This window comes from Callospermophilus lateralis, chromosome 18 (genome assembly GCF_048772815.1).
Source record: "Callospermophilus lateralis isolate mCalLat2 chromosome 18, mCalLat2.hap1, whole genome shotgun sequence".
Classification (NCBI taxonomy): Eukaryota; Metazoa; Chordata; class Mammalia; order Rodentia; family Sciuridae; genus Callospermophilus; species Callospermophilus lateralis.
The window spans coordinates 31,620,859-31,632,928 of record NC_135322.1 but is presented as its reverse complement, the minus strand read 5'-3'; the positions used below and the strand labels follow the sequence as shown (position 1 = coordinate 31,632,928).

General features: G+C 37.9%; 1 protein-coding gene across 2 annotated transcripts in view; it reads left to right on the top strand.

Moving 5' to 3' along the window:
- Positions 1–12,070, top strand: part of C18H16orf87 (chromosome 18 C16orf87 homolog) — a 64,990-nt gene that overhangs the window by 28,958 nt on the left and 23,962 nt on the right. The window contains exons 1-2 of one of the 2 annotated variants that reach the window (XM_076838459.2): positions 5,974–6,114; positions 11,955–12,051. In XM_076838459.2, the coding sequence (XP_076694574.1) occupies positions 6,049–6,114; positions 11,955–12,051 (163 nt within the window). In that variant the 5' untranslated portion in view covers positions 5,974–6,048. Of the gene's footprint in view, positions 1–5,973; positions 6,115–11,954; positions 12,052–12,070 lie in introns of those variants that run through there. The other variant, XM_076838460.2, reaches the window with a different exon arrangement.

Here is a 12,070-nt window from a genome sequence, read left to right as displayed (position 1 = left end):
TAATATTTTATGACATTATTTTGAGAAATTTATCTTTTGGGGAATACTAATCACTTGGTGACAGTAGTTAATGCTAACAATGCATATTTTGGTTGGATTTTTATTTTTTGCTGGGGGTATAGCTATGATAGAGACATGTTTTGCATGTACAGTCCCTGGGTTTGAGCTGTAGCATGTGTGCCTGTGTGCACTTGTGCGTGTTTTCACACACACACTCACACCACACATTCAAATTGATGTGTTTCTCTCAAAATAGAACATTTTCATTTTGACATACAAAAGGGCACTTTCTTTCTTTCTTTCTTTTTTTTTCAAAAGGGCACTTTCATGTAGTTTAGTATCAGGCTAAACTACTACCTTCCCAGCCTCTGGCAGAATAAGAAGACTTAAAGGTACTGGCATGGTAGAAAATTTAGATTTGCTGATGAGTTTTTGGGATTCTTCATGGGAGGAATTCGATTGCATAAGTATGCAAAAGATATTTAGGAGTCAACCATGGAAAAATCTGGGTATAAAAAGGACTCCAAGGAGATGAGAAGCCTATGCAAATGCCCCCAGGCTCTCAGAGAACAGTATTTGAAGAAATGGAAATCATATTACTAACAATGAAAGCCATTCACATAGTGGAGACATGGCTATCCAGATTATAGTTACTCTGTGGCATCCAGAGATTATGTTGGGGTAAAGAAACTGAATTGGTACTCTTCTGCCTCTCCCTCAACAGCCTGCTAAAGTCTTATCATCCATGAGAGAGAGGAGAATCAATAAAGCCTAAAGGGTGAGGGAAGGACATCTGGAATGGGTCTTACCTAGAGGGAGGCAATGGAGGGAAAGATGGAATGAAGGTCACCTAAAATAGAACTGACTGTAAGAACCTCAGGATACTTTAGTGCAAATTAAAAAAATAAAAGTCTCATTCTTTTGGGTTGAAGCAGTCCCACATGGTGACACAAACTTTAGTGAGCAGAGCCTAGGCTGCTTATAGTCTAATTTATCTCCCTGGCTGGGTGCTTTGATCTGGAGTCATCTGCCTATTTACTACTTATCCTTGGGTTTGTCAAAGAAAATCCATTGTTTTGGTGGACTCTGCCTTGCTGCAGAGAGAATGAGGCCTCTGATTAAATCATGCCATTCTGGTATAGAGCCGAGACCAGAAATGTGGGAAGGACTTTTATTTCAAATCAGCATGAGGGTGAAGCTTAGAGGTCACAGAGCATAAGAGAAGTAGCTTGACCAATGTGAAAGAATGTGATGATGTATAGTTACTTAGTTTCTTTAGAGTAAATGGCAGTTGTTATTTTATGGCCATCTGTCTTTCCCCTTTAGACTTCTCAAACTGCAGAGCAGGGGTCAGGCTTTGGTCTAAAACTATCAGGGGATATTCTTATCCAATTAAGTGTGGTGGTTTGTGGATAGGTAGGAAACCCAAAACAGAAGCAGTGAAACATGATGGGACAGGAAAAGGAACAGATATAGGGTTTTACACTATCCCAGTGATCTTACCTACTACCTCCCATAAGAGAAACAGAAATGGGCCCTGTGGTTTTGTGAGAGCTTGGATACAGTTCTGTTTGAAACCAGTACTACTGTTAGTGTTTTTTGGTTTTTTGATGTGAGCTAGTAAATACCCATTTTGCCTGAGCCACTTTGGATGTGAGCTAGTAAATACCCATTTTGCCTGAGCCAGTTTGGATGTGAACTAGTAAATACCCATTTTGCCTAAGCTACTTTGAATTGGGTTTTCTATTTTGACAAAAGAAACATTCTTTCTTCATATACTTCCTGAACCTTGCTTTCCTTAATTGTAGAGTTTGCTACCACTATGTAGGGTTTGAATGACAATATGAAGAACAAGACACAGACTAGATGTCCAATAAGTAGTACTTAGTAATATATGAAAGAAAAAGCAATGGATGCAAAGTAAGGTATGGGCCTCCTAGAGGGCCCTCTGGCATCCAAGGAAGGCCAGTGGGCTGAGTTCAGTGCTCAAAAGGCTGATGCCTGACTTGCATAGATCAGAGTTACCCAGCTCTAAAGGCACATTAGCCCTTTGAGTTGCTTAGACCCTGTGGCTTTTCTCCAGGGAATGTTCCCACCCAGTGTGTTATTAGTCATGTAGGAAGAAAAGAAAAGCTGTTAGGACAGAGTGGAGGCTTATTATGTCTTTGTCCTTGACAGTTATTTCTTTTTTTAAATTTTTTTATTGCAGCCTTTCATTTTAGGCGTATGGAGGGTACATGTGAAAGAACACAAAATGACTAGATTTTCATCATTGGGATAATCCTCTCTCCTTGCCTTGAAAGAGTAGGGATTTAAGTCTATAATTTTTTAAATTTAATAGTTATGTTGGATTTCCAATACAAAGGAGAAAATTTATACTTGTGTAGACTTACCAAGCATCCTAATGTTCTCATTCTCCTTTGCCAAAAAAAAAAAAAAAAAAAAAAAAAAAAAAAGGAAAAGCTTTAAAAAGAATCTTTGGTAGAAAATTTGTTTCGAATGTCAAAATAAGGAATGGAGATGAAGGCTGCTACTGTGTCCCCGCCGTATCTTGAGTCCTAATAGCAAAAGAGAATAAAAAGTGGCATTTAATAGCCATTTTATTTCATCAAGTATTTAATACCTGTTATTAAAGTTCCTGCCTAGTCTAATTGGATATTTTGAGACTAGAACACCTATAGCCACTTTAGCAGCGTATATGCAAGAACTTGGGCAAAGTAAGTAATAGCATCAAAAGCTAGTGAAAAGTGAATTGAAAGAGTACCCATCCTCAGCAGGGTGTGTGTTTCGTCCTCTTTCCATTGGTGCTGCAGCCACAGAGACTTCTTTCACTTTTACTGTTCTGTCTGAATATTTGCTATCCCTCTCCATCTCATTAATTCCTTTAGCTCAATAAATGGAATCACACAGTACATATAAAACCTATACATCATTCACATTCCCTCAAGGAAGTCTTTACTGATTCCTTTAGCCACCACAGGTTAGGTCCTTCCTGCCCTAAAGCCTGGATGTGCTTCCTTCATAATTTTAATACCAGTGATTATGTGTTTGTGTCTATCTTTTCCACTAGTTTATAATATTCACAAGCATGGGGACTTTATTTTGTTTATAAGATCATATTCTCATCAAGAACACAAGGCCCAGTACATAGTTTATATTTATTCAATATTTGTTAAATGAATAGTAAATGTAAAGGCAAATTAATTCACTTTGTAGAAAACTTTTGTGTTGGTATCAGTGTAAGGATTATATCCTACAGCAAATAATTAAAAATCTAATGAACAATGGCTTAAACAAGTAGGTTTTTGATTCCTATAGTTTATGGAAACTTCAGACATGTAAAATTTTGAAATTTATAGTAAATCCTAAATGCTGATTATACCATTTTTCTATTGTACCCATATTTTACTACAATTGCTTGATCATTTACCCACATATCTACCTATCAATTATTCATCTTATTTTTAATGCATTTCAACATAAATTGTGCATTAAAAATTGCACATTTCACTTTAAGGTAAAAGTATATATGAAGTAATTAAATACTTCAGCATACACATCACCACTTAATGTTCAATATTTGCTTAAGGTTCTTATTTGAGGTAAAGTGTAGCTCAGTAAAGTCTTAGGTGTACCATTTTGTAGGTACTAACAAATGCAAACACTTCTGTAACACAAATTGCTATTAAGATACAGATTGTTACCATCAGTCTAGAAAGTTCCCTCATACCTCACTCACCCTGTCAAACAATGCTTTGATTGTTTTTCTACCATAGAATAGTTTTCCACATAAATGGAATCACATAGTACACATAAAACCTTTACTACACAGATTTTTTTTTTTGGATACTGGGGATTGAACCCAGGAGTGCTTTTAACACTGAGCTACATCTCCAGCACATTTTTTATTTTGACATAGGGTCTCATTGAGTTGCTTAGGCCCTTGCTGAGTTGCTGAGGCTAGCCTTGAATTGGCTGTTCTTTTTTTGCCTCAGCCTCCTGAGTTGCTGGGATTACAGTTGTGTGCCATCGTGCCTGGCTACTACCATTTTGATGTTCATCCAATTTGTTAGTGTATCAAAAATTTGCTCCTTCTTAAAGCTGGTTGGTATTCCATGAATACCACAATTTGTCTGCTTACCTGCTTGATGGATAGTCTTTGGTTCCCCCTTCCCCATTCTGTATGTGTTATTAATAAAGCTGTTACGAATATTCTTGCATAAGTCTTTTTGTGAAAATGTTTTCATGGGAATACTGGGTCACAGACCATGTGTATATTTGGTTTAACTATTACATAGACCCCATAGTGTTAAAGACCTCTTCTTTAAAACCCACTCCAGCCAAGTTGCTTTTCTAGGAAATTTACAGAAAGAAACACATTCAGATGAGAGTTTCAGAAGACTCTCTTCAGGGCCTAATTTTCTGATTTATGCCCTACACCATTCTCATCAGAGAAAAACTGAAGTGCTACCCTTCCTTTGTTACCTCTTCTCCCCAGTTCTTTTCATAGAGATTTTAGCCATCCAAGAAATGGCCCTTGCAGCCCTACCCCCATCCCACTTTTGCTAATATTATGACCTTCATATTTTTTCAGTCCTGTCCCTATTCTTCTCTACTGTCCTTGCCTCAGGTTTGATACCTGATAATCATTCTCAACTTCAAACCTAATTCTGTCTTACCTTGTTGTTCCAATGCTCTACGAATAAAACCCAAATTCCCTTAGAGGTGGATATAACCTACCTCTCCAGCCTTGACTCTGCCCTGCCCTTGGTATACCTACATCACAGAACTGACTCCCTTGCCTTTGCTCATACTGTCCCAGTCTGAATAAAGAAATCTGTCTCCTACTATTGTCCTGCAGTTTCTTAATGCATCTACGAGAATAAATATCACATTTTTACCTCAGAGTTACATTTTTTTACCTTTTTTAAAAATTTTATTTTTACATGGTGCTGAGGATGGAACCTAGGGCCTCGCACGTGCTAGACGAGACACTATCGCTGAGCCACAATCCCAGCCCCTCCCCAGAGTTACATTTTAAACAGTGTTTTTTTTTTTTTTTTTTTTTTTTTTAAATAGTGTTTTGGTGATCTTCATATAGATCTCTTCTTAAGAGCTATAATGATATTCTTTTGGTATGTTTACTCTTTAACTGCCTCATGTAACTTATTGGATACTCAGGTTATTCCCAAAAGTTTGTTCTAACCAGGAGTGCTATAGTGCAGTAATCTTTGCACAAATAGATGTGGGCTCAGGAGGAGAATATTTATTCAGTTCCTTAAGGTGGGTTGCTAGGTCAAAGTCTAACTGGCTTTTAATAGTCAACCTATTTACTCTTCCCAATAATATCTCAACTTTGCAGTGTTCTCAAGTTAGACCATTTACACCACTAGACTGCATGTTCTTTTGAGAGCAAACATTTTCACATTTGCCTGGTCGAACTGGCCCTCAAAATATTTAAATTAACAAATTTTATACTGTGTAGTGCCAAGCCCAGTGCTTGGCATGGAGCACACTTATAATTCCTCACCGATTCGCCTTGCTAACTGAAGTGTATTAATCCCGGGACTTGTGCTAAACTAAGCCCCTCACCGTTCGCAGACCCTTTCACTCCAGAATTCTACTACTAGGGAGGGGGCATGCCCAGCACCTACCCGGGCATTTATTGGTTGAGTTCGACGCCCGTTACCCTGAGCCACGCCCCCCACAGTCAGGCCTGGAAGAGACTTGGCCATTGCCACGCCAGACTATCCAGGCAGTCTCCCCGCGAGCTCCAGGCCGGGCAAAGGGCAGGGCACAAGCTGACCCACCGTGGTGGGGAGAGTGAGCCGCAGTCCCGAGGAGCGGGCACCGGGGACCCGCTGTCCACCGCCGGCCAACGCCGCGCCCCGCCCCTCAGCACGCAGGCCCAGCGCGAGCTCGCGCACGTGCGCGCGCGCCGCCAGATCTTTGGTCAGACCTGCGGGAGTGCGGACGGGGCGGGCGGAGGCCGGGCTGCTGAGGTACTTAGGGGAGGAGCCCGAGCCGTCGTTGCCGAAGGAGAGGAGCATGTCTGCAACTCGAGCCAAGAAAGTGAAGATGGCCACCAAATCATGCCCCGAGTGCGACCAACAGGTGGGCGCCAGGGGCCGAGCGCACGAGCGGTCGGGGCGGGGGCGCGCAGTCGGCGGCCGTTGCTTGGCGGCCGTTGGCTAAGCAAAGGCCGCCTTGCCTGGGTCCTGGCGGTCGAGCGGGTGGGCCGGCCCGATTCTTGGTGGCAGCGGCCGGATCCCGGGACCGGTCGGGCGGAGCCAAGGGGTTGCCGGGGAAACGCCCGGGGCCGGTGACCGGCGGGTTTCCGCCTGGCCGAGGACAGACTGGAGGCCTCCGGGTGGTCTGACCCAGCTGCGCGGGAGGGGGCGTGGGTTTGTGTCGGGACCCTACGGAGTCGCCTTGCGGGCCACGGGTGACAGCGCTGGGACCTTGGGCGCCGCGGCCCCAGTGGAGGAACACGGCCCCTTCTAGTTCCCTTGGGCTGGCGGGAATGCCCGGTGTGCCCGACTCCGAGTGAGTCCAGGGCCCTGGCTCTGAAGGCTCCGTCCTGCCACACAGGGTTGCTTTGTTCCCATTTCAGTTGTGTGTGGTGATCTCCCAAAATTGCCCAGACAGCGTCTTGAGCGGACGCTTTAACATGACAAAAGGGGCCGCGATGTAATATTGTCTTTGCGAATTTGGAATTTTTTTTCTTCTAGATCTGTTTATTATATTTTTAATGTTGTGTAATCTCTGATTCTTTCATTACATTGTTTTTTTTTTTTTTTTTATGGAACATGATTGAACAACGTCCACGTTGAAACCCTTCCCTCCTGGAAGCTCCTCATCCCACCCGTCGCAATAATCACTTATAAATTTGACGTTTCTGTTTCCAGATCTTTTAAAACATTTTTCATGTGGTTTCATTAATTTGAAATGATTCTTGTCTGCACCAAATTCATGTTACAATGGTTGTAATTAAAAAAAAAAAAAACCCGAATTTAAGCATGCCTCATTCTTTACTATAATAGCAGATGTTCTTCTAAGCCTTTCCATCTAATGAGTTAAAACTTCCTCAATTAAAACCATTCGTAAGACCCCCCATTTCATGCCAGCATGCATATATGGGTGTGTTTTCCTTCTCCAGAGTGAATTTTTTCAAAATGACTACCTCTTTCTCCTCCCCCTTTAAAAAAAAAAAAAAATCAAGAGTAATTTGAAATGGCTGGAGCCGTTATTTTAGAAGCTGATTTTAGATGCATTCTTTTAGAAGCGGTCTTGTAGGTTGACCAAGTATTGTAACAGAAAACACGTTAAATATTTTAGTATCATTTATAGGTACTGATAAAAATGTGATGAAAGGTTGTGCAAGAGTACATTTTGTTGAGCCTTACAAGTATGCAGCATCAAAACAATTTGGTCATGTTTTCTAAAATAGTTAACTTTCACTTACCATTGAACTAAATTTGTTAAATTCTAACAAAATTGTACATGGTGAATTAAGTGTGTTGGCAATAATTTCAACTTATTCCGGTTAATTGTTTAAAAGTATAAGGTTTACATGGTATCCATTGTGCATTCCAGTTTCTGTAGGGCACAAGTCATTGCAAATCCTGTTCTTGTTTTACTTGGCAAAAAGTTATCTTTTGGGGAAAATAATCTGTTTTTAATATCCTGGTTAAAGAAAGAGCAAAGGATAATAAACTTGTAGGAGACCCTGACACTGTTCAGCAAAACAAGAACAGTGTTTTATTTTGAAAGATCACTTTAATTTCATTATACACATATATTCGCTTGTATAAAAATAGCTGTATCTTGGTTTGCTGTGGCTGCTATAACAAAACACCATGATGAGGTGGCTTAATCCACAAAAATTTATTTTCTTATAGTTCTGGAGCCTGCAAGTCCAAGATCAGTATTCTGGTGAGGACTTTCTTGGCTTGCAGATGCTGGCTCTCTTTATTACTATGATGATGATTATGATTTTTATTTAGCTTTTATTTTGTGATCCTCTTACCTCAGCCTTTAAAGAAGCTGTGATTCCAGTCATGTGCCACTGCATCTGGTTTAGCTGGCTGTCTTCTGAGTGGCAGGGACAGGGCAAACTCTCTCATAAGGTCACTAACCTGATTATGAAGGTACTATCTCCTGACCTCATCTAAACCTTACTATTTCTTTTAAGGCCTTATCTTCAAAACCCATCTCATTGGAAGTTAGGGCTTTAGTATGTGAAGTTTTGAGTGGATGGTGGGAGGGACAAAATGTGGTCATAGCAAACTGTTACACAATATGTTGGTGGTTGTTTTGTTCTTTAATCACTTAAAAGAGTATAATATGCATGTTGACAAACTAAAAGTTTTGTTGATTTTTTTTTTTTTGTGTGTGATTCTGGGGATTGAACCCAGGAGTGCTTTACCACTGAGCCACACGCCAGCCCTGTTTATTTTCAACTTTGAGATAGGGTCTCACTAAATTTCAACTCTCTACCTCAGTCTCCTGAGTTGCTGGGAATACACACCCCGTGAAAAAGAAGCATATACTTTTAAATAAGCAGAAGATAAGTTTAAATTACTTTTACTAAAAGAAAAATCACTTTTTAAGAATCACCAAGCTCATTGTTATGGTGCATGCCTGTAATTGCAGCAACTTGGGAGGCTGAGGCAGGAAGATTGAAAGTTGAGGTCAGCCTCAGCAACTTAATGAGATCCTGTCTCAAAATTTAAAAATTTTAAAAAGCCTGGGAATGTAGCTCAGTGGTAAGGTGCCCCTGGGTCAATACTCAATATCCCCCACCAATTTATAGTATAAGCTTCTTTTAGTTATAAATTGGAAAAAAAAATTACAATCAAGAAAGCAATTTTCTAAACAACATTAGAATAATGCTATTACTTTTATAACTTTAAATTACCTAGTGAACATTAACTTTGAATTTAGTTTTTAAACATAAATGTAAAATCTACTTGACTAATTTTGCATATCCTGTGTTCAAGTTTAAAAAAACAGATACAGAGAAGCAAACAGGAAAGAGCTAGATTTTCAGCTGCTCTATAACATATCTTTCATTGGCCTCTCAAAAATAATAGTTCTAAGACATCTAAATCACAGTGCTCTGCAGTTTCACATCCACTGACCACTCAAAATTACTAAGCCATTTTGTGTGTAGTAATTTTCAAGATTCTTGCCAGTTTTCTAGTGTCTTTTATGTACTTTTTTACCTTCATTTTTGTAAAATAGATGTGTCTGCTCTACATAACTTTGGTTCTTTTAGCAGTAAAGAATATACAGTTTAGTTGGATGTGGTGGCGCATGTCTGTAATTCCAACTACTAGGGAAGCTGAGGCAGGAGGACTGCCAAGTTCCAGTTCAGCCTGGATAATTTAGCTAGACCATGTCTCAAAATAAAAAATATAGAAAGGACTGGGGATGTAGGTTAGTGGTAAAGTGTCCCTGAGTTCAATCCCAGGTATTTCAAGAAAAAATAATTGTAGTAGTTTACCCTCATTTGTAGGGGAATATATTCCAAGATTACCTAGCATATGCCTGAAACCTCAGATAGTAAGAAACTCTGAATGCAATATTTTTTCCTATACATACAAACATACCTCTGCTAAAACAATTTATAAATTATACATAGTAAGAAATCAATAAGCAATAATAAAATAGTCATAACAAATATATTGTAAAAATTATGTGAATGTAGTTTATCTGGATCTCAGGATAGTTTACTGTACTGTGTTCACCACCCCACCTTTTTTTTTTTTTTACTTTAGGTAATTAAAACTTCAGAAAGTGAAACTGGATAAGGTGGAACTACTGTAAATGAGTTCTCTGTAATATGGTTATTTTAGAGCTTTTGAAATATCAGTAAAGCAATGTAGGACCAGGATCTTTTTTTTTTTCAGTACTTAAAAAAACTGTTTTACTTTAAAAAGAAAATACAACAAATAAATGTACTTTTGAAGAAATGAGTTGATAAATAATAAATCATCAGTAAACAATATTTTTGTTTTTTTTAAATTTTAAAATTGTGAAAGTATAGCATTAGATTTTTTATTACAATTGTCTTCAGTATTATCAACTGAAATTTAAGGGAAGTTTTGGATATTTGCATAAGATCCAAATTATTTTAGTTAATATAATGAGATTAGTATTGCTTAAGTTACCTAACCTATTTCATATTTTTTTTTTTTTTTTAAACAGAATCTAGGGTGTGGTGATGATTGGTGGTTTTGTTTCTAGGGCAGTAGTTGGGAGGGACTTTCCATTTTAAACAGGACTTTAGAGTAAATTAGCTGATACAAAGATTTCTTGATCAGAACTCATTAAGAGATGAAGACCAAATTATTAATTGAGTTAGTGTGTGTGCATCTGGATCCCAAAGCCCTATGTGTATTTCTCATCTAACTGCTGCACTCTCCTAATTCTGGATAAAAATAGGTTGATATGTTTTTCTTTTGTATGACAGACACCTAAATTTATTGGATTCTCGTAGCTGGAAGAAAATGCTTGCTGATTAGGATTAACAAAGGAGCTGTTGATGTTGAGTAAAAACATCATGCTTCTGTGTTTTTTGGGTAGCATTAAATAGTTTACATTATTGTGGAGGCCCTTGTGATATGTTTAGGTATAAAGGAAATAAGTACCTTCTTATTATTATCATCTTATTATTCAGAGAAACCAAACAATGTGAATTTTAAAAATGAAAATCAATTTTGGCAGATTTTACACTATTAAAAATGTAACATTACATTTTTCATCAAGGTTTGAAGGAATCTCATTACAATCTTAATAAAATAAGCTTGTTAGACATATCTTTTTATAGGATCATTGTTATATCTCTTAAATGCAAATTAGAGATCCTTTGTTGGGTATTTTTATGCAAAGAAAAAGAACTCTTCTGCCAAAGTTTCAATTTAGCTTAATTAGATGGAATATATTCTAGAATCTGAGACATTTTGTACATATATGGATAAAAAGCTTTATAATTATAACTTAAGCAGAGCAACTGGCAAATGGAATTTATCTTACCCAGAGAATTTCAGTTTTCTGGCTATAATTACTCAGAGAGTACTTTTTTGTTAAGATTAGTATCTGACTTTTGGTGAAATTGTGATTCCAAGGATTATTAACTAAATATTAATGAAGTGCTTATGGTAGGGAAACTAAAAAAATTTAAATGATTTTTTAATAATAGGTATTGCTTGAAATATTTATTAGGTATGAAATTGAGAAAGGAATCATAAGTATTTTGCAGATTTGGCAACAGAAGCCTATGAAAGAACTCAAGTGTTTAGTCTAAGATTGTTCCTGGAGTTGAGACTTTAAGATCTTAGATCTCAACTCCTACGTTCTATTTTAATTATATTATATTCCTCCCCATCCCTTCTCTCCTCCAAAAAAAAAAAAAAAAAAAAAAACAAAAAAAAACCCTGATGGTTATAAAATGTTAAAGTCCCCTCTCTTGTTAGAACCCTGAGGTATTTTTGGTTCTTCCCACTGTGGTCAGTTTGGTCCTAAGTCTTGTTTTTCCTGGTTTTGAAACATCTGGTAAATCTACCTCTTCTCCATTTTCATTCTCACTATTCCAGTTGAGCCTTCATAATCTTATACTGGGATTACAGTTTGTTATGCAGCATAAACTGCTATCAATTAACATTTTAGGAAATGACACTTTTTCCTATGTACCTCCCCTGGTTTTGACCCTGAAAAGGTTTTCTCTTGATTACTCATATCCGCACATATTTGTCATGCGTTTACTGTTATGGTATTAGTATAGTATGGAGTTTCTAGAAAGCACTAGGAGAATGTGAATATGTATATAATTTGTTGTAAGGAAGTAGGGTTTAAATAAATCAGATTGCCACTTATCATTCATTTGTGGAGATAATATGCACTGAAAATCTAATAGAAAAAGTAATATATTTTTCTTTTTTTCCCCACAGGTTCCTGTTGCATGTAAATCATGTCCCTGTGGTTACATATTTATTAGCAGAAAACTTTTAAATGCAAAACACTCAGAGAAATCACCATCTTCTACAGGTAATAGAGTTTAATATTA